We start from the raw sequence: 22458 nt of genomic DNA on the forward strand, positions 1-22458 counted from the left end.
TTAGGGTGGTTCAAAAAAAAGTTTTTTTTTTTTTTTTTAGCTAGAGTCTAGGACACCCCCTGTTTTTTTAGACTTACTAATAGTGTTATGGTGTAAATGTTTTATCTTCTTACTCAAACTTTAAGAGGGTGCTCAATGACCCCTCAATTTAACATTAGCCGTAGCATAGAAAATGCCACAAATTTAGAAACATTTAATTTCCCCAACTGTTTTTTTTTTCTTTTTGTAAATAATTATTTTATTGCAATATATATGCATATTACTAGTGTATATCATAATATGTAACATTGTTTTTCCAGTTCAATGTATTTTTTAACCACCCTCCCTATACTAATGAAGTTTAGGGGAGGGGATTGAGCACCCTCGTTCAGTTGAAATAGGAAGCTGAACTTCGTCAAGTATATTATGATCCACAAGTCCAAAAATATCGAGGGGTACACAAAAGGGAACCCCGCTCTGCTATGCCATCGTGGGCTTCCAGAGTACTGACCTTTCGGCCGGGGCCCCCTAAACCCTTTTAGTCGAGGAGCAAACGGTCAAATTTTAGCTCCCGTGCGATTTTTGTGATACAATTATAGCAGTTAGTTTTTCTGAAAGGTATTTGCATGAGGAAAACGAATTCAGATGTTGCCACCCCCCAAAATGGTGCAGGGGGGCTGGGGGGCAGCTATAACTGCCGTGGGGGGCAAGTGATTTCCCGTTCAATTTTTGTGATACAATTGTGTGACTTAGCTTTTCTGAAAGGTATTGGTACGAGAAAACCAAATTTCGATAATGCCAACCCCGAAAATGGTTCAGGGGGGCAGGGGGGCGGCTATAACTACATTTGGGGGGGGGGGGTAAGCTGTTTCCCGTTCAATTTTTGTGATACAATTATGGGAGTTAGTTTTTCTGAAAGGTATTGACACGAGGAAACCGAATTTGGATGATGCTACCCCCGTAAATGCTGCAGGGGGGCGGAGGGGGGAAGGGATTATAACTGCATTTGGGGGGCAAGCTGTTTCCCGTTCAAATTTTATGATATAATTATGCGAGTTAGTTCTCCTGAAACGTATTGGCACGAGGAAACCGAATTTAGATGCTGCTAACTCCGAAATTGGTGCTGGGGGGCAGGGGGGGGCGGTTATAACTGCGTTGGGGGCATGTAATTTTTCGTTTAATTTTTGTGATACAATTATGGGAGTTAGTTTTTCTGAAAGGTATTGTCACGAGGAAAACAAATTTGGATGTTGTCAACCCCGAAAATGGGGCGGGGGACGGTTATAAATGTGCAGGGGGGCAAGAGGTATTCTGTTCAATTTTTGTGATGCAATCATGGGAGTTGGTTCTGCTGAAAGGTATTGGCACGAGGAAAACGAATTTGGATGTTGCTATCCCCTAAAATGCTGATGGGGTGCAGGGGGGGGTATGACTGCAAACATAACACACTTATATATTCAAAATTTCTCGGTTTACAACAAGTTTTCAAAGTTTAATATGCTTAAATCCACTAATAACAACATTAAATGCAAAAAACTCCGAATTAAATTGCTGACACGTGTTTCGAAGCTATTAAGAGCTCCTTTTTCATTGTAAAAGATGTGAGTTTATGAATGAAAATTCATCCGACTAAAGACGATCTTTCCATCGATAATGGGTTCCTGGTAACAAAGTTTATCATTTCAGTAAAAAATATTAGGAGGAAGGGGGGGTCCCCCCCCCCCCCCCCCCGTTGATTAAAAAAATGCAAAATTGTATTTGAGTACTTTATTATTCTTTGTATATATTTCCTCTTCCGAAATAAATTTGTACCCTTTACCCAGGCCTATCATTTTGGGGGGGGGGCAGTGTTAAGCTGCCCCCAAATGACGGCTTTGACGGCCCCAGCTCTGAAAGAATAATGTTTTTTCGTTTGAGTTTTTCTCCTTTTTTTTAAAGTAAATTTTAACTAAGTGGTGGGAGCGCTTGGATGAAATTTCCAACACCATGGTGGTCGTACATTAAAGAAACAAACATATGTCGAAGGAGGTCTTTTTTCTCCTTTCTCCTTTGTACTCATAGAAGCGGAGGACAAAGGCATTGTTACGAGAGCTTAACATGAGTTCCTTGCAGCCGCCTTTAATTTTGCTTATCTCTTCCTTCCCTTTGTATTGCGGCCTAGTGTATCTTCAATTCTTGGTTGGCGGTCAGTTTTTCCAAAAGCAACAATGTCAAAATCTGATCCAGTTCTCACGGAATCGGCATGTCCAGTTTTACAACCTATATGTCTCTAGTCATTCTACAAAGCAACTTGATGGGTCTCATTTTCCTAATCAGATCGTGATAGTATTGGTTTTTTACAATATCTCTTTTCTCTATGAAGCACACCGTACCTTTTTATTCTTCTGAAAGAAAATTCTCACGAACAAGTTTCAGAGAGGGAAGAGCAGATCTCTTTAAATGGTCAAAACAGAAATTTATTGCTGTCACCAGTATTATCTATTTTATTGGACACTTTAATTGGCCACTTTTTCTCTGGAGTCACATGAAATGGAAATTCGTCAACAAGGGAACGTTGTACCATTTATTTTTAAGAAAGAGAGGAGAAGGGATTCTTATTTTAGTCTAGCTCATTTAAAATAAAAATATTGTATGCAGAAGTTTGACGCACGTCGTTTATTAGTTTAGTAAGCAATTAGTCACTTTCAGATGGATCTCACTGAACCAAATACAAAGCTAAAAATAGGAATTAATTATACATTATGTATTATATGTCAAGAGAAATCCACCGAAGGATTGATCATTAACCCTACCACACATGAAAAGGTTTTAAAGAGTGTGGTATAAAATGCTAAATATGAAAACGTCAAGTATGTTTCATCTAATATCCGTTTGCGTGGAATGACTGCAAAAATACTGGCTGACAACAAGGCATCATGGCATCGAAGTTGTTACCAAGATGTCACTCATAAGGGACATTTTGAACGCATAAAAAAGCGATATGAAAGTCAAGCTCAGCATACATCACCTGTTACAAATAGTAGCACATCGAGACTGACACGTTCACATTGCATTCCATTCAATAAAGAGAAATGCTTTTTCTGTGACAAAGGTCAGACACGTGCAAAGTCCCTCAGAAAACTGTCGGTTGATCATGCTCAAAAAAGTCTGAGTGATGCTATTGCTAAAAGTGGAAATGAAGCCCTCCAGATAAAACTTAATACAGCAATAAACCCTGAAGATGGTCACGCTATCAACATTCGATACCATTTACAATGTTTTGCGAAGAATGTGACAAATGTACTACGATGTCCTAATGCCAGTGCACCCAACACTTCTAGAGCCCCTGAGAGTGCGTCAGAGATTGAATTTACTTGTATGATTCAAGAATGTTTAAAAACAGGTACATTGAGTATGGCTGATGTACAAACCACGTATGAAAACATTCGTGCTATGAATAACGTCCCTTATCCATCCATTACAAGGAAAGAAACAAAAGAATTGCTACAGAAATCTGTTGCAGATATTGAATTTCACCGTCCGCAGAAAAGAAATCAAGCAGAAATTGTTAGTATGAAGCATGCACGAGACAATAACATGATATCCCAGAATGATGATGAAGATTTAAACATGACCATGAGGAGTTTGTATGATGCTGCTAATTATCTCCGTAAATCTATTATGAAGTCACGGTTATGAAAGTCACGGTTTCAATAAATGTTTTGTTTTGTTCAAAAATACTCTTTATATTCTGAAACCGAAAAAAACACCTGTACAAAAAATTTGGGGGGGACCCCCCCCCCCTTCCTCCTAATATTTTTTACTGAAATGATAAACTTTGTTACCAGGAACCCATTATCAATGGAAAGATCGTCTTTAGTCGGATGAATTTTCATTCATAAACTCACATCTTTTACAATGAAAAAGGAGCTCTTAATAGCTTCGAAACACGTGTCAGCAATTTAATTCGGAGTTTTTTGCATTTAATGTTGTTATTAGTGGATTTAAGCATATTAAACTTTGAAAACTTGTTCTAAACCGAGAAATTTTGAATATATAAGTGTGTTATGTTTGCAGTCATACCCCCCCCTGTCCCCCATCAGCATTTTAGGGGATAGCAACATCCAAATTCGTTTTCCTCGTGCCAATACCTTTCAGCAGAACCAACTCCCATGATTGCATCACAAAAATTGAACATACCTCTTGCCCCCCTGCACATTTATAACCGCCCCCCGCCCCCCTGCCCCATTTTCGGGGTTGACAACATCCAAATTTGTTTTCCTCGTGACAATACCTTTCAGAAAAACTCACTCCCATAATTGTATCACAAAAATTAAACGAAAAATTACATGCCCCCAACGCAGTTATAACCGCCCCCCCCTGCCCCCCAGCACCAATTTCGGAGTTAGCAGCATCTAAATTCGGTTTCCTCGTGCCAATACGTTTCAGGAGAACTAACTCGCATAATTATATCATAAAATTTGAACGGGAAACAGCTTGCCCCCAAATGCAGTTATAATCCCTTCCCCCCTCCGCCCCCCTGCAGCATTTACGGGGGTAGCATCATCCAAATTCAGTTTCCTCGTGTCAATACCTTTCAGAAAAACTAACTCCCATAATTGTATCACAAAAATTGAACGGGAAACAGCTTGCCCCCCCAAATGTAGTTATAGCAGCCCCCCTGAACCATTTTCGGGGTTGGCATTATCGAAATTTGGTTTTCTCGTACCAATACCTTTCAGAAAAGCTAAGTCACAGAATTGTATCACAAAAATTGAGCGGGAAATCACTTGCCCCCCACGGCAGTTATAGCTGCCCCCCAGCCCCCTGCACCATTTTGGGGGGTGGCAACATCTGAATTCGTTTTCCTCATGCAAATACCTTTCAGAAAAACTAACTCCCATAATTGTATCACAAAAATTAAACGAAAAATTACATGCCCCCAACGCAGTTATAACCGCCCCCCCTGCCCCCAGCACCAATTTCGGAGTTAGCAGCATCTAAATTCGGTTTCCTCGTGCCAATACGTTTCAGGAGAACTAACTCGCATAATTATATCATAAAATTTGAACGGGAAACAGCTTGCCCCCCAAATGCAGTTATAATCCCTTCCCCCCTCCGCCCCCCTGCAGCATTTACGGGGGTAGCATCATCCAAATTCGGTTTCCTCGTGTCAATACCTTTCAGAAAAACTAACTCCCATAATTGTATCACAAAAATTGAACGGGAAACAGCTTGCCCCCCCCCAAATGTAGTTATAGCCGCCCCCTGCCCCCCTGAACCATTTTCGGGGTTGGCATTATCGAAATTTGGTTTTCTCGTACCAATACCTTTCAGAAAAGCTAAGTCACACAATTGTATCACAAAAATTGAACGGGAAATCACTTGCCCCCCACGGCAGTTATAGCTGCCCCCCAGCCCCCCTGCACCATTTTGGGGGGTGGCAACATCTGAATTCGTTTTCCTCGTGCAAATACCTTTCAGAAAAACTAACTGCTATAATTGTATCACAAAAATCGCACGGGAAACCATTTGCTCCCGGACTATTTGGTTGGAACAAAATCCAACCACTTACGACTCTAGACACCGTGGACCCAGGTACAGACCTGACTCCGGTGGCGCCCATTGCCTACTCACTGTTCCACTCGATAGCCACTAGGCCAGGGGCGGCAAATAGGGGGAGCGAGAGGGGGCGGTTGCACCCCCAAATTTTTCACTAAGAATAATAAAAAAAATGACTAAATTCAATTTAGATGACTTAGAAAATTATTTGCTTGCATTTTAAGAACAGAAAAAACAGATGGAGAGTAATTGTTTGCCTTAACTAAAGAAGTAGTCTCTTCATATGGGTTAAATATTTCAAAATTGTGTATTCTATGTTATGCTGGTGCATCTTCTATGAGATGCCCGTACAGTGTTTAGACTGCGCAATTTTTACGCGTAAACTCGATGTCATTTTACATAAATTTTTATGCTCATATTATATAACTTAATGTTTAGCTAATAAGTGTTCATTGATTCCTTGTACTAGAAACATAATTTAGCAACTCGATGCATTATATGCTTTCTTAGAAACTCTTTGTAAAGATATGCTCTTTATGAAAAACATCCTACATCGAAAAATACTTTCATATCAACAAATATATCTTGAGGCTCTTTACTTGACAATCTCTAAGTGACACACGATGGTATTCAAAAGTTAAATCTATAAAAGCTCCATAGAAGAATTACTGGAAAGCGACCTTTTCAGTGATAGAAAATCTGATGTCATTTTAATATGTGTGACTTTGTTTGAATTATTGTTTACTTTATTTATACTGCGGAGCGTTTTTTGCAGAATGCTACACTCTATCACAAAAATTTCAATCCGCTAACCTTAATTCTTGGATTGACATTTGAAACTCTTAGTAATTTTCACTCTAATGCATGCTTGAGCCCTTGAACAAAGTGTAAAACTTTGTGACAGAACTTTCCATAACAGTTTTTACTGTATGCCAATGTAGAAGAGGTGACAAAACCACATGAAGTTTTAGTCAAAATATTAAATCACTATTTTAAATAAAATGATCAATTCAGCTTCTCAAGAAATTGAGACAGGATTTAATGAGATATATTTATCATTGGTCTGTTCAATATTATGTAGATCGGTTATAGAAAGCGAAAAAAAAAAAAAAAATTACACTTACTTATAGTAAGTGAAATTTGAGGGAAAAAGAATTGTTTTGTGAATCGGTTATAGAAAGCGAAAAAAAAAAAAAAAAAAAATTACACTTACTTATAGTAAGTGAAATTTGAGGGAAAAAGAATTGTTTTGTGAATTGCTTCCATTGTTTTTTGACTATTTCAATCAGGTCAGTCATTTTATAGTAGACTAGCAGTACCCGCACAGCGATGCCCGTGCTAAAAATTTAATGGAAGTCCGTTGAATAAAAAAATAATTGACGCCCCCTTCCCCTCTGATGTGAAATGATCGTTTTTCTTTGCATAAAATGCGTACACACCCTTTTAAAAAAGCAAAAAACTATTTAAGTTTCTTTGGAATTTAAAACTTTTCGTCAAATCATTAAATTAGATTTACAGTTGCTTTAAAACTCGATTTAGCGAGTGAAGCGGTTTTTACTGCAATTTTAACTATTTCGCCAAATAAACAAAAAAAGACATCAAAAAATATCTTTCAAATGTAAAAATAATTCCGCAGCTCTATTGTTTATCGCCAAACTTGCCCAGCAACCACGCTATCATAATCCATCCGTCTAAAAAAAAAAAAAAAAAAAACATCCCGTGGAGCATTCAAAAATCGTCAGAAAAAAGAAAAAAAATGTCGTACATTTCACTCGGATAAAAACAAATCAAAAGTTTCTTTTCTTTCAAAACAAATCGCCAAAACAATGAATTACATTAACGGTTGCCTTAAAACAATAATCCTATACTGAACCCCTTCTCAGCGCCTAACGTACCAAGCGACCACGCTACCGGAACCCAGCCTTTTTGCGAGTGAAGCGGATGTTTTTTCTTTGGCAATAATAAATGTTTCGCCAAACAAACAAAAAGGTAAATAATCGCATTAACAGTAGCTTTTAAATCTTTATATATTAAGAGCTGCGTTGCCCGACTTTGCCCGGTCTACCTTGAGAACAAAAATTGTGTCAAGTGACATATATTAAACAATTAATTAAAGGAATAACTTAATAACTTAAAGAATAACTTAAATAAAAGAAAACAAAACACCGTGCAAAATTACCCTTCCAAACAATGACGACAGATATTAAAATACTTTTAAGAAATTAAAATGCGAAAGATGGATTTTAAAAGCGTAACCATGGAAACATGAAGTAAAATAAGTTTAAGAAATCAGATGCAAAGGATTCAAAAAGTGTAACCATGGAAACGCGAAAATAAAATGATTGACAATCTGAATCAAAATGACATATTTCGAAATTGATTTAAAAACGCTTGTAACTTTTTTTCCTTTGAAGATAGAAGCTAATTTTTGCGACCAAATGTCGAGAAAGATCTGGAGTAAAAAATCTGGCTTTTTCCAATGCTGTCAAAAAGAAAATTGTGGGACAAATCCTTCACTTTTCATTGATAGATTTAATGAAGAAAGTAGTGCCTAAATTTCAGCTAAGCCTAAAAAAGTTCGAGCTAAAAACGCAAATTACTCCCGCCGTAATTAAGTTAGAGCATTGAAATAAATTGTTTAGAATGCAGAAAATTCTACCCTTTTTAACGATATATAATATTAATATGTGCAAGTAATTTTTCACCCCTTTAATAGCCAATAATAGGCAATTTACATGAAATTTGGGTCTAAATTGGAATAAAAAAAGAACTATTTATCGGATTTTTTTCGAATTATAGCCTATGTTACTCAGCAAGAAAGCACCTTTCATATAGTGAAAGAATTTTTTAAAATAGTTGCAGTGGTTCTGGAGATTACCTCGAACATATAAACACACAAAAATCCGCCCTCTCTCTTTATAATATTAGTAAAGATAACATTTGTGTCTCAACTTCAATATTGCTTTATTGTTCTTAACATTAAAACCATTTTATTATCCTTTCCTGTTAACCAATATACCGTACTGAGAAAATTCATGTTCAAAAAACTCGACCCCCCAAACGAAATGCTGAAATGCCGCCCCTGCACTAGGCAGATACAGATCTGCTCAAGCGTAAGTAAAGAGTGGTAGTTTTACATGCGTGGATGCTACACCATCGCAAAACCCTCCCCATTTACCCGGGCTTGGGACCGGCATAGGGACGGGCCTGGTCCCCCAAAGACCAAACCCCACCTACGGCTGGGTTAAATATTGAGGGGTGTCCTGTTATCTAGGAGAAACTTTTTTTACATGTATTTTTGAACCACCCTAATATACATGTATACACAATAGACGACGTGGTTACCCGTCATTTCTTTCTTGATCTATAGAAAAAGAAAGAAAGAAATCAATTGATGGTAAAACCTTTTTTAACCATTCCAAATGTTTTAATGATTAAAAGTATTTTTCGATATCAGTTAAAAAAGAAGAAGAATCGGCCATTTTAGGTTAATCGGCAAAAAATCCCTTATTATAAGACTTATGCCGCATCAGCAATGGGGTTGTTTCCAAAATTTTATAAGTATTTTTTTCTGAAAGAGCATGCTTAAAAACATAGAATCTGACCATTTTTTAAATAATTTATTTAAGTTTAATATTTTTAAAAAAATACTTAAATCGGTGCGCTTTCATTGTTTACACTTCTGTCGTGTGACATCACAAATGATGAAATGCCATTCAGTGTTGCCATTTTTAGGGAGAAAAACATTTAATTCGCATCTTTACTCACGTGTATTGCCAACGATATGGTTGATAGCAAGAGTAGAGCGCAATTTTAATTCGCTGCTTGACTATAATAATGTGGAAACGTAGTAGAAAGATGCGCCAAATTGCACCACTTGTGACGTCATCAAGACCTCGCCTTGTTTGAAAAATCGGACATTTAAAAAAATTAATTTAAAAAAAGTGTTGGGAAAATGAAAGCATTTTCTGGGTCCATGTATTTTTTTTTTTGCTCATTCTATCTATTTTAATGACTAAAAGAAGTACTTTTGACTGAAGGAAACCACTCCATTATGCTAAAAACCATGTATTCGTACAAATAAAATTCTAATCTTGTCGTTAAATTCCAATGAGGTACTTGGAGTGATTGTGTTGATAACATTCGAGTACAGTTTTAAGAACTGCGTACACTGAGTTCGAAGTTGAAAACGACTTACAGTTGACAACATAATGACATGCAGAAAACAGATTTTTTTTTTTTTTGATGAAGTTTTTCTAACTCTAAGAAGTTTTTTTAAAAAATTCAAAATTATTCTGCAAAAAAATTCCCTCATTCATTTGAAGACCTCGAAGCAAGGAGAGGCAGGGGACAGCTGCGCATTTAAAAGAAGATCATTTAAAAAATTCATTTCTAAAGATTTTGTCTTGATATTCAATATTGGGGGGGGGGGGGGGTGTTAGAATTTGTCTCTACGTAACCGACTGAAAATTGCTTTTACATTTGAACGAAGCAATTGCCTGTTTGCTGATATTTTGATAGTTAAGATTTTAACCCTTACTCCAGTGGATTAATTCTCAACTCCAGTAGGTAGCGTTCATAATTGACCACTTTTTCGTTTCTTCATTCTCCTAAAATGGCAGACTTACCAGTAAAACAGTTAAGTTACCGGATCCAGTCCAGCCTTGTCAAAACAAAGCATTTCCCTGCATGTCAAACATTACGAAAAAATATTATCAGATTATCATGACGTGCAGCGAGTTTCATTGTTCACGTCAGGAGCGTTACTCGATCATTCACTATTATAGATATGAGGATACTACCTGTGTTGTGGTATTGATGTAATTTTATGCAAGAAGTCTCACCTTTTTGGCATACAATGTTGCTGTCACATTCCTGTACCGAGATCTTTACTAAGTAAGTAATTAAATGATTGAATACCGAGTTCTATAGCTATATTAACATTTTTAGCAACTCAAATGTAGGTATAGGGCATTTTCTGGAGTAGCATATTTTCAATTTATGCCCGTCCCCTTCTCAAGATTGATAAGTGCGGTTACCCCGTGGAAAGAGATCCATACATTTCCCTTATTACCCACCAGTTTTCTAGTCAGGTGTCACTCCAAACGTCTCTTTCCAATGACCCTTAAATTATTGTCTCAGCTACTGGATGGCGATATTTCTTCAACCACTTTGCTCCTTCTTCGCAGTTTGTATGTCCATCACTGACAATCAGGAGTGATGTTAGTAGGAGGCCGGTAAAAGGGATTGAACTCCGTGAGAAAATTGCTTTCCGATGAATGAAAATGTGTTGGTTATGAACAAGGACTGATTCAGAAATTGTTCAAGGAGGGGGCGGTTGACTGTTTAACTTACCTCTTACTACGTATCTGATTTGCGAATGCTTGGGGGGGGGGGAGGCTGCCACATAATTTATATACAAAACTAAAATATAGAGATTTTCCCAAGAAGGTCCCAAAACCTATTCTTTTCTTTTTCGATTGAAAGAGGTGTTTTAAAATTGCGTTTCAAAACTTCAATTTCGTAGTAATTCCGGGAGAAAGTTTCGATACCCTGCCCTCCTTTTCCCCTCTTTCTAACACGATCAAAGTTTGTCTAAAGTTGCGATTATTCTGAACTTCATTTTCAAAAAATTACCGGGAGAAAGTCACTGAACCCATTCTTTTCCCAAATAACACTGCCTGAGATGTCTACGATCGCGTCTTTAAGACTTAAATTTTGCAAATTGCCATGGGAAAGTCCTCCGAACTCTTCTTCTTAACATCACCAAACATCTTTTGAAGTTGCCTTTTTGAAACTTCTCATCCGAAAAGTTTCCGGGAGAGAGATTCGAACCCCATTCCTTTCATTAACGTCTTCAAAGATAGCCTAAACTTGCGTTTTAGAACTTCAATTTGGACAGTCGGCCGGTGCAACGTCTCTCAAGGGAGGAGCGATCGCCCCCATCGCCCCTCTCTTGTATCCATCCTTGGTTATGAAGGTAAAACTACTAGTAGTTGACACTGTTGACACTCATATAGAGCCGATTCTAGTAGCACTGCCGCCCTATGCGAATTGGAAAAGTGCCCCCCCCCCCATTGAATGATAATAGCAATAATAGTAATTATAATAATAATATATTAGTAAAACGAAAACAATAGCAAAGTGCTGAAAATAAAAGTGAGTTTCTAGTTAAATTCCAAACTAGGTTTTGCATATCCAAGCACTGGTACACACTTTAAATTTAATGTTTTAACATTAAAGTAGTGCCTCTTATGGAATTGAAACAGATATTAATATTTTCAAAAGACTTTTAAATCATGCAAATTGTCTCCTCTAACATTAAATTGAATTCCTAGTTAAATTCCGAACTGTTTTTTATATCCAAGCACTGATACACACACTAAATTATTATTACTATTTTTACTTCCTTTTACAAAAAAGGAAGTATTGTATTCGCAAAAAAAAAATTTCACTCAAAAATCGACCTTAATTTCCATTTTGCTCACCCCCGAATGATTGTTGAGTGCTTTTTTCGACTCGACCACACGTGGCTAAGTGCCTATATAAGAACGTATAGACACGCGAACTATCCATTTTGATCATTCCCGAGTTAATTACAACGAGTTTTCTCGTGACGTCTGAATGTACGTATGTATGTGCGTATGTGCGTATGCATGTCGCATAACTCAAGAACGGTAGGTCCTAGAAAGTTGAAATTTAGTACGTAGACTCCTAGTGGGGTCTGGTTGCGCACCTCCCCTTTTAGTTGCATTCGGGTGTTTCTAAAGGGGTCTTTTGCCCCTTTTTGTGGGAAATCATTGTTAATTTTGATGTAATCTCAAGTGGTGTTATAATTTGTCGGACACTTGGCGATATATCGCCAGTCTTTTGGTCACCAAGTTTTGTCGCCAACTTGGTGATAAATTTGGCGATTTTTTTTACAATTTGGTTTTAAATTGGTCACTGTTGGTGATATTTAGAGAGTAAACTATTGAATCACATTAAAATTGCCAATAATGGGGAAATGACATGGAATAAAAGGAAGTCATGCGATGCACACATCAGCTCGTTTTTTTTTTTTTTTTTTTTTTTTTTTTTTGCATTGAAGCAGTGAATTTTATAGCGGTGGAACTGATATTCATGAACGAAAAATGTTTCGACTTCGAAATTTGCCGCCCCTAAAATTTGTCTCCCTAGGCAGTCGGTCGCCTACCCCAGGAACCGGATCTGCATTCATAAAGAAAAAATAAATTTAAGAGAAACGCTAGCGCCAAAATATCAGCTAAAAAAAAGCTGGAATGTGGTCAGCCTTTCCAAGTGAAACACCTTTTTCAGTTCTGTACATTTTTATAATTTCTCTTGTTAATTTATTTTCTCTTCATAAGTGTTAACTTCTGGGACGCGTGTCACCCACTGGTGGCTTTATCTTAAAGGGAGGGGGGAGACCAGTTTAGATGGGTCAAAAAATCCACTTTTTTATGTCATAAAATGTTAGTAAAACTATTCAAGAACATGTTGCCAAACTTTCAGTGAAAAATTACGGTTAGTTCCGATGCTATGAGCACTTAAGTGACAGTGGAGACTTGGTAAACGTTCACAGTAGTTTTTTTTTCAAACGCGTTTTTCTCGAAACAACTTTTTTTGCAAGTGATGGGTATTCTAGTTCAAAGAGTTATTAAACAATCGTTATGAAAATTTTTGTGCATATTCTTTATTCAATTATACTCGATGTGAACCTAACTCTTTCATGATATTATTAATAAAAATATTTTTTCAATGCAAGAAATGTGAAAAAAAAATGGTAGAAAAACATAGCATTGTAATCAAAACGTACAATTTTCAACTTTTTTTGATCAGAATTTGGTTCATATTCTTAGGAAATATGTTGTTTACGAGAAAGAAAAATTGTAGTAGTTAAAGACAAAAATTGTGACTTCGGTAATGCCCACCAGCAACAAGCTCTGATGGAGACTGCCCAATAGGCATTAGCTTCTAACTCCCCTAATTCTGGTGGAAATGATTTCAAGAAACTACAAAATGTACTTCCAAAGATGAATAAAATATCCTCACAGTTTAAAGAAATTCCGATTATTTCTTTCTTGTTAAAAGAATTCACGAAAAACACTAAAATTTCTACCTCCTAAACTGGTTTCCCCCTTAACTCAGAAGTGTCCATTATTGTGCAGTGAAAGAGATGAAAATCTGCTAAACGCTTAGAAAAGTGCGGAAAACTTCCCTTTTGTATAGATATTTTTGGTCATGCAAAAGGAAATCGACAGCAAACAAATATCTCGAGGGTCCTCTCGCGACTTGAAGCTGACCATTATCGCACAAAATTTTTGAAAAAGTTACAATGACTTCATCACACTTGAAATTTTGATGAATTCGATGTAATATCGTGTAAGGACAGGCTTTTTGTGCATATGACACACATTTTAATAATAAACTACATTTTAAAGTTCCACATATGCTTTGAATTTGACCAATCTAATGTCACAATTCAAAATTACGAAAAACACAGTTTCAATTCAAGACATCAAAATACAAAGAAATGCAAGGAGCTGGATGTTGTGTGTTGTTTATTTTTGATTTTTTATTTTATGATGAAGCATGAAATTGGGGATGAACACACAGCCTAGATCGGAGTCGGAGGTTTTACGGCATGGGCATTGAATAAATATATTTTAAAATACAACGCGTTTTTAATATCACAATCTAATACATTAAAATGTTTGAACTCCTTCGAAATGGCTCGACTGATTTTTATGAAATTTTGTTGTGTATTTGGTAGGTATGAGAATAGGTCGTAAAGTATATTTCATGCCGCTAGGTAATCAGGGTGTCCCTATTCAGAACTTTTTTTTTTCAAAAATCATTGTAAAAAAAATGTTGAAAAATCATAATAAAAACCATTGTTGAAAATCATTGTAAAAACTTTTGTTGGAAATCATTTTACGGGAAAATAATCTCCAAACGGATAAAGCAGCGAAATGTTTCGTAAATACAGATTTACTTATTAACTGAATTTTTTCAGGTAAAGGCACGAAAGAATTGGAACTCCCTCACCAAAAATAACTTTGTTTTCATGCAATACATTATTCTATCCTTCCCCCAAATTGTGCCTAACTTCGTTATTTAGCAGCTCGTCGAAGTTATTTTCGAAAATTCAGCTAAACCTCGCCTGTCTTTATTATTCCTACTGTGTAGGAATCAAAAATAACGCACCTAAAGGGGAAATTCCTTCTACATCTGTATTCCATTTTTCCCCTCCGAGTTACCTGAGTTTCCCGATTTAGTTGCTCATTTCAAAAAAGCATCCAAGGCTACAAGAGAAACAGCTGCAATGAATGGCAGGGCTCTTGAATTATGTGCGATTTCGAACGAAAGCGAAACCATGAGAACTGTGCCTTACGCAGCATTGTTCTTGAAAAAAAAAAATCTGAACTTGTTTTTGACAAATTAAAATATTTGCAATCAGGAAAGGGTTTGTTTACATCAGTCAAACGTGCTAAGTTTAGTCACAAAAATTGATAGAATAAGCAAAAAAAAAAAAAAAAAAAAATGGAGCGAAAAAAAACTTTTTTTTTTCAAAACGTTTAATTTTTAATTAATTTTTTAAAATGTTCAATTTTCCAAACCAGACATCGTCTTTATGACGTCACAAGTGATGAACTTTGGCGCGCTGAATGCTAACGCTTGCTGTCTATCGCGTTTCCAGGTTATGATAATTCAGAAGCGAATTAAATATCGCGCTCTACGCTTGCTATCAACCATATCGTTGCCAGTACATGTGAGTAAAGTAGCGGATTAAATATTGTGCTCTGCGCTAATGGCATCAGTGAATGGCATTTCATTACTTGTGATGTCATGTGCAGTAAGTATCAATCAGTGTGTGTAAATAATAAAATTAAATCTGCGCACCGATTAAATTTTTTTTAAAATACTAAACTTTGTCAAATTTTTTTAAAAATGGTTAAAACCTATGTTTTTAAGCATCCTTTTTCAGAAAAAAATACTTTTAAAATTTCGGAAACAACCCCCATTGAGCCAGGTTTTTATTCCGTACATTAAAAGTTATAATTTTACATAAGTTTTAGCTTACCATTTTAGATTTTTTATCCATTCGCAGATTGTTAAAGTTAGAATGTGGAGAGATGGCGGATGATCTTAAAGCGGCTGCATCATTTGTATCATTTGCAGTAGAAATAATTAGCGAGAAAGCGCCGAGTAGTAAGAGGCGCGTTCTTGCTGATCCTATCCTATCTATTACAAAATAATAACAAACAACCTCTTACGGAATGATGTTTACGCTTCAAGGTCATCCGCCATCTCTCCGTGGTCAAACTTTACTATACTCAACCACTGGTTGTTGTTGCACAAAGAAGTTGACTGCTTAAAAAAGATTCCTATCATAAATTAAATTCAGCTAAAATATGACATTGGTTGTACTTCCTCCAAGGTACAGAATTTTCTAAAATGTAATTTTTTCTCATTTTGAATTTGTGTACTCTAAAGTACTGGAACTACTCCATAATTCTAAAAGAAAAATTTTTGGGTCAACTCCTAGCTGTCTTTTCAGATATTTTATTTACGCTAAATGTAATTAAAAAACGCGCACTTACTTATACTATACTATAATTCATTAAGTAATCTGCAAAAAATAATTATCGACGCAGTTACAAATCTAATGTTAAATAAAACATGCATTTTTAAAAAAAATCTAAATACATTCTTTAAAAAAATTAATTGATGAGTAGTAGAAAATCAGACTTTTTTCGACCGTCTCGTCTATAACTTCAACAAAACGCAATAACGCTTGAAAAAAAAAAAAAAAAAAAGTTTTAAAATTTTTAGAGCATTTTTTTCAATTTTAACTGTCTTTTTTTCATAATTTTTTGTTCATTTAGAGCAGTGGTGCCAAATCTACGACCCGTGTGCAAAATGTCACCCGCGAAGCCGATCCATATGCATCGTCGTTAAGTGTAATGTTACGAATCAAAAAATATATTCTGGAATCTTCTTAAACAACCCACCATCTTCGTTCGGCATTACAAAAGCTTGCTTCAAATTTGGAGCCAAACAGTGAGAAATGGGATTCTAAAAAAGAGATAGAAACTTCGTATCAATAAAAAAAATACAATGTAATAATAGTAGCAACAATGCCTACTCGCATTTTTCTCCCTTTTTCGCGTTTTCCCCTGATATCTAAAATATTCAAATACAATTTCTATTTTATATGTTTGTGACCATGAGCGCCCATATGCAAAATTGTTAAGGGGGGCGCAGATATTTCCCCCATGGTTTAGCAGGATATTTTCCCCATGGAAACCGATTTCAGGGCAAATTAGAATCTTTAAAATTTGACATTTTTAATAACTTACTAGCTGCGTCGCCCGGCTTTGCACGGTGCACCTCGAAAATAAAAGTTATGTCAAGTGACGCGTGTTCAACACTCAGGCTTGAACCAAAAAAAAAAAATCGGCAAAATTTTGCGGCAGATTGCGGAAAAATAACCAAAAAGTCAACATTTTAAATTCCCCGATTACAGGAGAAGCCTTTAAAACAAAACCTAGAATTTTATTTGCTAATATTCGAGACAAAAAATGGCAACAGATCTTTCGTTTCACTCTGATTTTCTTCACGCTATAAATTTTAATAAAAGCATTGTTGCGGAAAGTTGAGATGAAGCACTGAATAATAATTTGAATGGAGGAAAGCCTTCGAAAAATAGGGATTTTATATCGAAATCTAAGTGTCATGATTAATAGTCTTTAATTCGCAACTCCAACGAACTATAGGGGGCACTGAAGTCATTGTCTAATGGCGGACTTAAAAATCAAAACAAACGCACATGGTAACGAAGAAAATGCTAAAAGTGTAGTGATTTTTGTTCGTACGTATGATTTTTTCGCTTTCTTCTTTTTAAATTAATTTTCAAAGTCTTGTGGATATTCTGACCCACGTAGAAAGAAATAAGAATTCAAGAAGCATTACTAAACGTCAAAGATTAATGCAAACTACGTAGTTCGTAGTTCTAAGCAGCTATTTCCACGATGTTGAATTCGATATTTATCAATTCTTGATAAAACTAAATAATAATTGTGGCCTAACAAGAATAACAATTAATGCTAGAAAATTCAATATGACATTACAAATTGTTATCGAAAGAAGATGATACTTTTTTGCCTTGCTTGGCTAGCGCTTATTGTTTTCCATTTGTAGCCGAGTTATTTCTCTCGAATTCCCGAATCGGTTAATTTAAAAATTTTCTGTTTCAATTTTTCTAATTTCTGAGTTACGATTTAATTGTGTCATGTTATGCAAATCATCAACAAAATTCTCACGGATGTATGGTGGTAGTTTTCTTTTCAGTTGATTGACCATTATTTCTTTTCACTTGTCGAATTCTGTAATCTTACTACCATTTTATTCCACTCATGATAAAAATTAAAAATGGTTTAACTAAAAACGCGAAATCTCGCCAAGGCTACTTTGCTCGCACTATACTAAAACTATAACCCTAAACAAATTTGGCGAAACCTTTCAGCTGAGAATAAAAGGAATAAAGTAAATTCTTTCTCGGTTTTTCATTTTGTTCTACGATAATATATTCAAGAAAATATTTTGCATACTGTCCATTCCAACTAAATGCTGCTGTAAAATATGGTAAGTTTAATTAATTTAAGATTAAAAAAAACCCCATATTCTTACAAATTCATACAAAATAATAAAATTTTTTACCTTGTATAACGTTATCCAAGTTTGTTAATCCAGAATTTTCGCTTTCACCAATTATTAAGGAAATAATGAAAACTAACATTATTTTGAGAAGCTCGAGAATACTACTAAGGGACGAATTAATTTCTGTAGCTGAAAGCAAACTAAGACACATCGATTGCGTTAATAAATACTCAGAACAAACTGCCTGTGTTTACGTCAACAGACACACGTGGAACGCAACGTGGCAATGTTTTAGTTTCATTTGCAGTTTTGTAAATCACCGCAAGGTAGCATATTCGAGCGCTGGAGTTCCGATTTGATATCTCCGCTGATTATTATCGGAGGATTATGTTAAATAGCCAAACGTAAAGACGGGAAGATTACAAATCCATCGATACCTGGTTCGATGGGCAGTTCACTGCCGTTCGGGAGAAGAAACTTAGACATAGATGCATAGATACATAGGTACATACGCACAGTTTTTAATTGTATAAGATTCAATAATGACTGGAGAAGATTTTTTTTTTTCTTTTTGAAAATAAAAAAGTGATAAAAGCAAGGAAGTTCTAATTTCTAAGAGAGGGCTCGAGCCCCCACTTGCCCCCCCCCCCCCTATATGGGCGCCCTTGGTGCTGACCCGTGAGTCGTCTTGGAATGCGGTGCAGGGTATCGGGTAAAAGAATGTTTTTCACCTCTACACTCTAAACACAACTATTTCAAAAACAACGACAAAGTACTCAAATTTGAGCAAATCGGTGAGTCGATATGGCTCCGACGATTCTGTTTTCAAATTTGACGCAACCAAATACTCATTTTTGAAACCTTGCACCTTCTCAGGAATGAAACAATGTGCTCATTTTTGAGTATGTAATAGTTTCAAAATTTACTAATTACCGAGCAATGTACTCATTTTTGAGTATGAAATAATTCAGCACACTATTTGAAAACATGGGTACTCATATTTGAAACACAAGGTTTCAAGAAAACTTGAAAGCATGAATGTAGTCATTTTTGAAAACTTTATTTTTTCTCAGTGCGAGATCAACTTTAAAGGTCTTCAATAATTTTTTAGGTCACCAACTTTCGAGGCCAGTTTTTAATGTTAATATTATAAATATTTTCATTATTGAATTGGTGAATGCATTTTATTACTATTTTTTAATAAGACTTCATTTTCTTATAGGCTGCTTGTAGGTGCTCCCAACGCACAAACGAATCAACCCAATGTGACAAGAGGTGGTTCTGTGTACCGATGTGGAACAGAAGCGACTGCCCATTGTAACGCCATTCCTTTTGATACAACAGGTATATGTCATTCATTCAATGAGTTGAACAAAAAATACTGATGTACATGAAATACACCGCCAAAGCTCAGTCAATTCCAGCCGAGACTGCAGTTTCGTGCTTATTAGCACACATCAGCTCAGCATAGGAAAGCGACTGAGCTGGAGGTGGAAAACCTCTTAAGAAAGCCAAGAGTGACAAACAAATTGGTAGCTAATACAAAATTAGCACTATTTATTTTTTAAACCCCACCAATCACCACCGTACCAACCCCGGTGAGGGTTTAACCGGATGTGATGACTGGGGGGAACATAACAGATCACGAGCGACACTCGCTGGTACAATTTTGATAATTACAAAAACCAATAACAATACTAAGATAACAAACAATAAAAAGAACTAAATAAAAAGAACTAATATACAAGTGAATAAGCTAAATAAGACTGGGATGGCTGGTAAATACAATGTAAACACGCAGTTTTGAAAGTTTTTAGGCTGGATATACAAAGTCATCTGCTTGAGAAATGAGAAGCGACATTAAAATTAGCACTAACCAGACGAGTGACCGAAGCACTCTTTCGGTTCAACTCGAAGATTGTTGGCAAGGCAGGTATATTCAGTAAGTTACCGCCCCATAGCCAGGGCTAAGGCAGAAATACATGAAATACACCGCCAGTTCAGTCGAGATCGAGACTGCAGTTTCGCGCTTATTAAGTTTGTTTTGCATCTTGGCTTCCTTAAGAGGTTTTCCATCTCCAGCTCGGTCACTTTGCTATGCCGGACTGATGAGTGCTAATAAGCACGAAACTGCAGTCTCGGCTGGAATTGACTGAGCTGGCGGTGTATTTTATGTATTTCTGCCTTAGCCCTGGCTATAGGGCGGTAACTTACTGAATATGCTGATGTAATTTTTTTTTTTGTAATTGAAGCGTATGGCTGAAAAGTAGGTATCTCCGTAAATTTATTTAGGAAAAAATCATATCTTTGTGATATGAGGAACAATAATTTTTTCTGTTTTCTTCAAATCACTAATCACTCTGGCTGTCTTAGGTTGTTATCCTACCTAAGTATTGCAATAAAAAAAAAGTGAAGAAAAAAAATGCATTTGCGAAAAATTGGAATATTAGGTAGACAGCTACATTTGCAGCAACACGTTTTAATTGTTCACTACTCAACTGTAGGTTTACCTTAGCTGAAAACTAGGAACTTCAGCAAAAATCGCAGAAAATAAAAATATGGGACGATTCTGACGACATGTGAGAGAATTATGAACACTTGGTTTTGTTGCTATTTCTATTTGAACGTATTTTGGTGGAGCAATTATGACCACAAACGCTTTAGTTGTTTTCTTGTAACCTTTCACATTGAAATGATTCTTTCAATTGACTGAAACAAAAGATACACAGGCTGTACATTTTTACTTCCTTTTACAGAAAAGAAAGTATTGTATTCGCGAAAAAAAATTCATTCAAAATTCGGCCTTAATTTCCATTTTGCTCACCCACGAATAAATGATGAGTTTTTTTTCCAACCCGATCACACGTGGATAAGTGCCTAAGAACGTATTAAAAATCTGAAGTATCCATTTTGACATTCCTCGGGTTAATTACAACGACTTTTCTCGTGGCGTCCGTATGTACGTATGTATGTACAGTGGCTCCCAAAAGTGTTCGTACACCTATGACTTTCAATGAAATAGGCCCTTATCCATTCGTTAGAATTAATATTTCGAAATAGATATTTCATTATAAAATCTATGATCTATTTTTAACAAAACCACATGAAAATTTTTAATAAAACATTAAAACTTAATTTTTTAAAAATCAAAAACCAAAAAGTGCCGGAAATTTTATCTTACAAAAGTCTTCGTACATTTTGAAAAAATGTCCAAAAATTAGTAAATAATATAACTTTTTACTAAGTTATTATTTAGTAGAATATCATGCAGTATCAACAACAGCTTTTAAACATCTGGGAATAGATTTCATTGTTTTTTCTTTCTTTTTTTGTGCAATTTCTGAGTAAACGTTTAGCCGCACTTCGAGCCTTACTGTTTCTAGTTCGCTTTTTGTTTCAATGGTGTATTTTCGTAATCTAACCACCAGATATCTCCAAATATGTTCCATTAAGTTTAAATCTGGCGATTGAGGAGATATTTCTAAGCTTAAGGACAATTTTTGAGGCACCAAACGCAAACGTGTGCTTCTTATCGTTACCTTGATAAAAAACAAAGTTGTTCCCAATTACCAAATTTTGGGCTAATAGTTTAAAATTGTTTTTTAAAATATTTAAATGAACAGCATGATTCATTATTTCATCAAAAAATTCCAAATTTCCAAGTCCTGATGCTGATATGCACCCTCACACAAAAACACCTTCACCATCCTGATTAACTGATCCAACTAAGTTCTTAAGATTAAATTCCTCATTTTTTTCTTCCATGTACAATTATACCACAATTTAACCCAAATTGTTAAATTTATTTTCTTCTATAAATAAGACGTTGTTCCAAAACGTTTTGAGCTTATTTATCATTGATTTTACGAAGGAAAGCGTAAGCTTACTGTTTTTCTCACGAACGAGAAAATTTTTGCGGGAAGAGATCCCATTTAATCCAGCTAATCAGAGAAGTTGGCGAACAATTTTAGGTGAAAATTAAACGTAAAATGTTTCATTCACTTCTGCAGAAACTTTTTCAGTTCTGAAATGTGTATTTTTCTTTTTTTTTAGCTGTAAACCTCCGATCACGCTTTGTTAACTTTGCCAGTTGGCCTTTTCTTACCGATTCGATCCGATTCTTGTCTTTAAAGCATTTTATCAGGCACTTCACTATAGAATGGTATAACTTAACTAATTTAGAGACATTTCAAACCAATTTACGGCTACTGTGAGGGGAAAAAATCAAATTTCGAATCGTGTTTGTTGTTTTCTACGCATACCTGCCATTTTAAA

General features: G+C 35.7%; 1 protein-coding gene across 1 annotated transcript in view; it reads left to right on the forward strand.

The window, feature by feature from the left end:
• LOC129225674 (integrin alpha-PS2-like) overlaps window positions 1-22458 on the forward strand; it is a 161114-nt gene that overhangs the window by 40127 nt on the left and 98529 nt on the right. Inside the window, 1 exon segment of the mRNA XM_054860148.1 lies at window positions 19406-19527. Coding sequence (XP_054716123.1) covers window positions 19406-19527 — 122 coding nt within the window.

Source organism: Uloborus diversus, chromosome 7 (assembly GCF_026930045.1).
Source record: "Uloborus diversus isolate 005 chromosome 7, Udiv.v.3.1, whole genome shotgun sequence".
NCBI lineage: Eukaryota > Metazoa > Arthropoda > Arachnida > Araneae > Uloboridae > Uloborus > Uloborus diversus.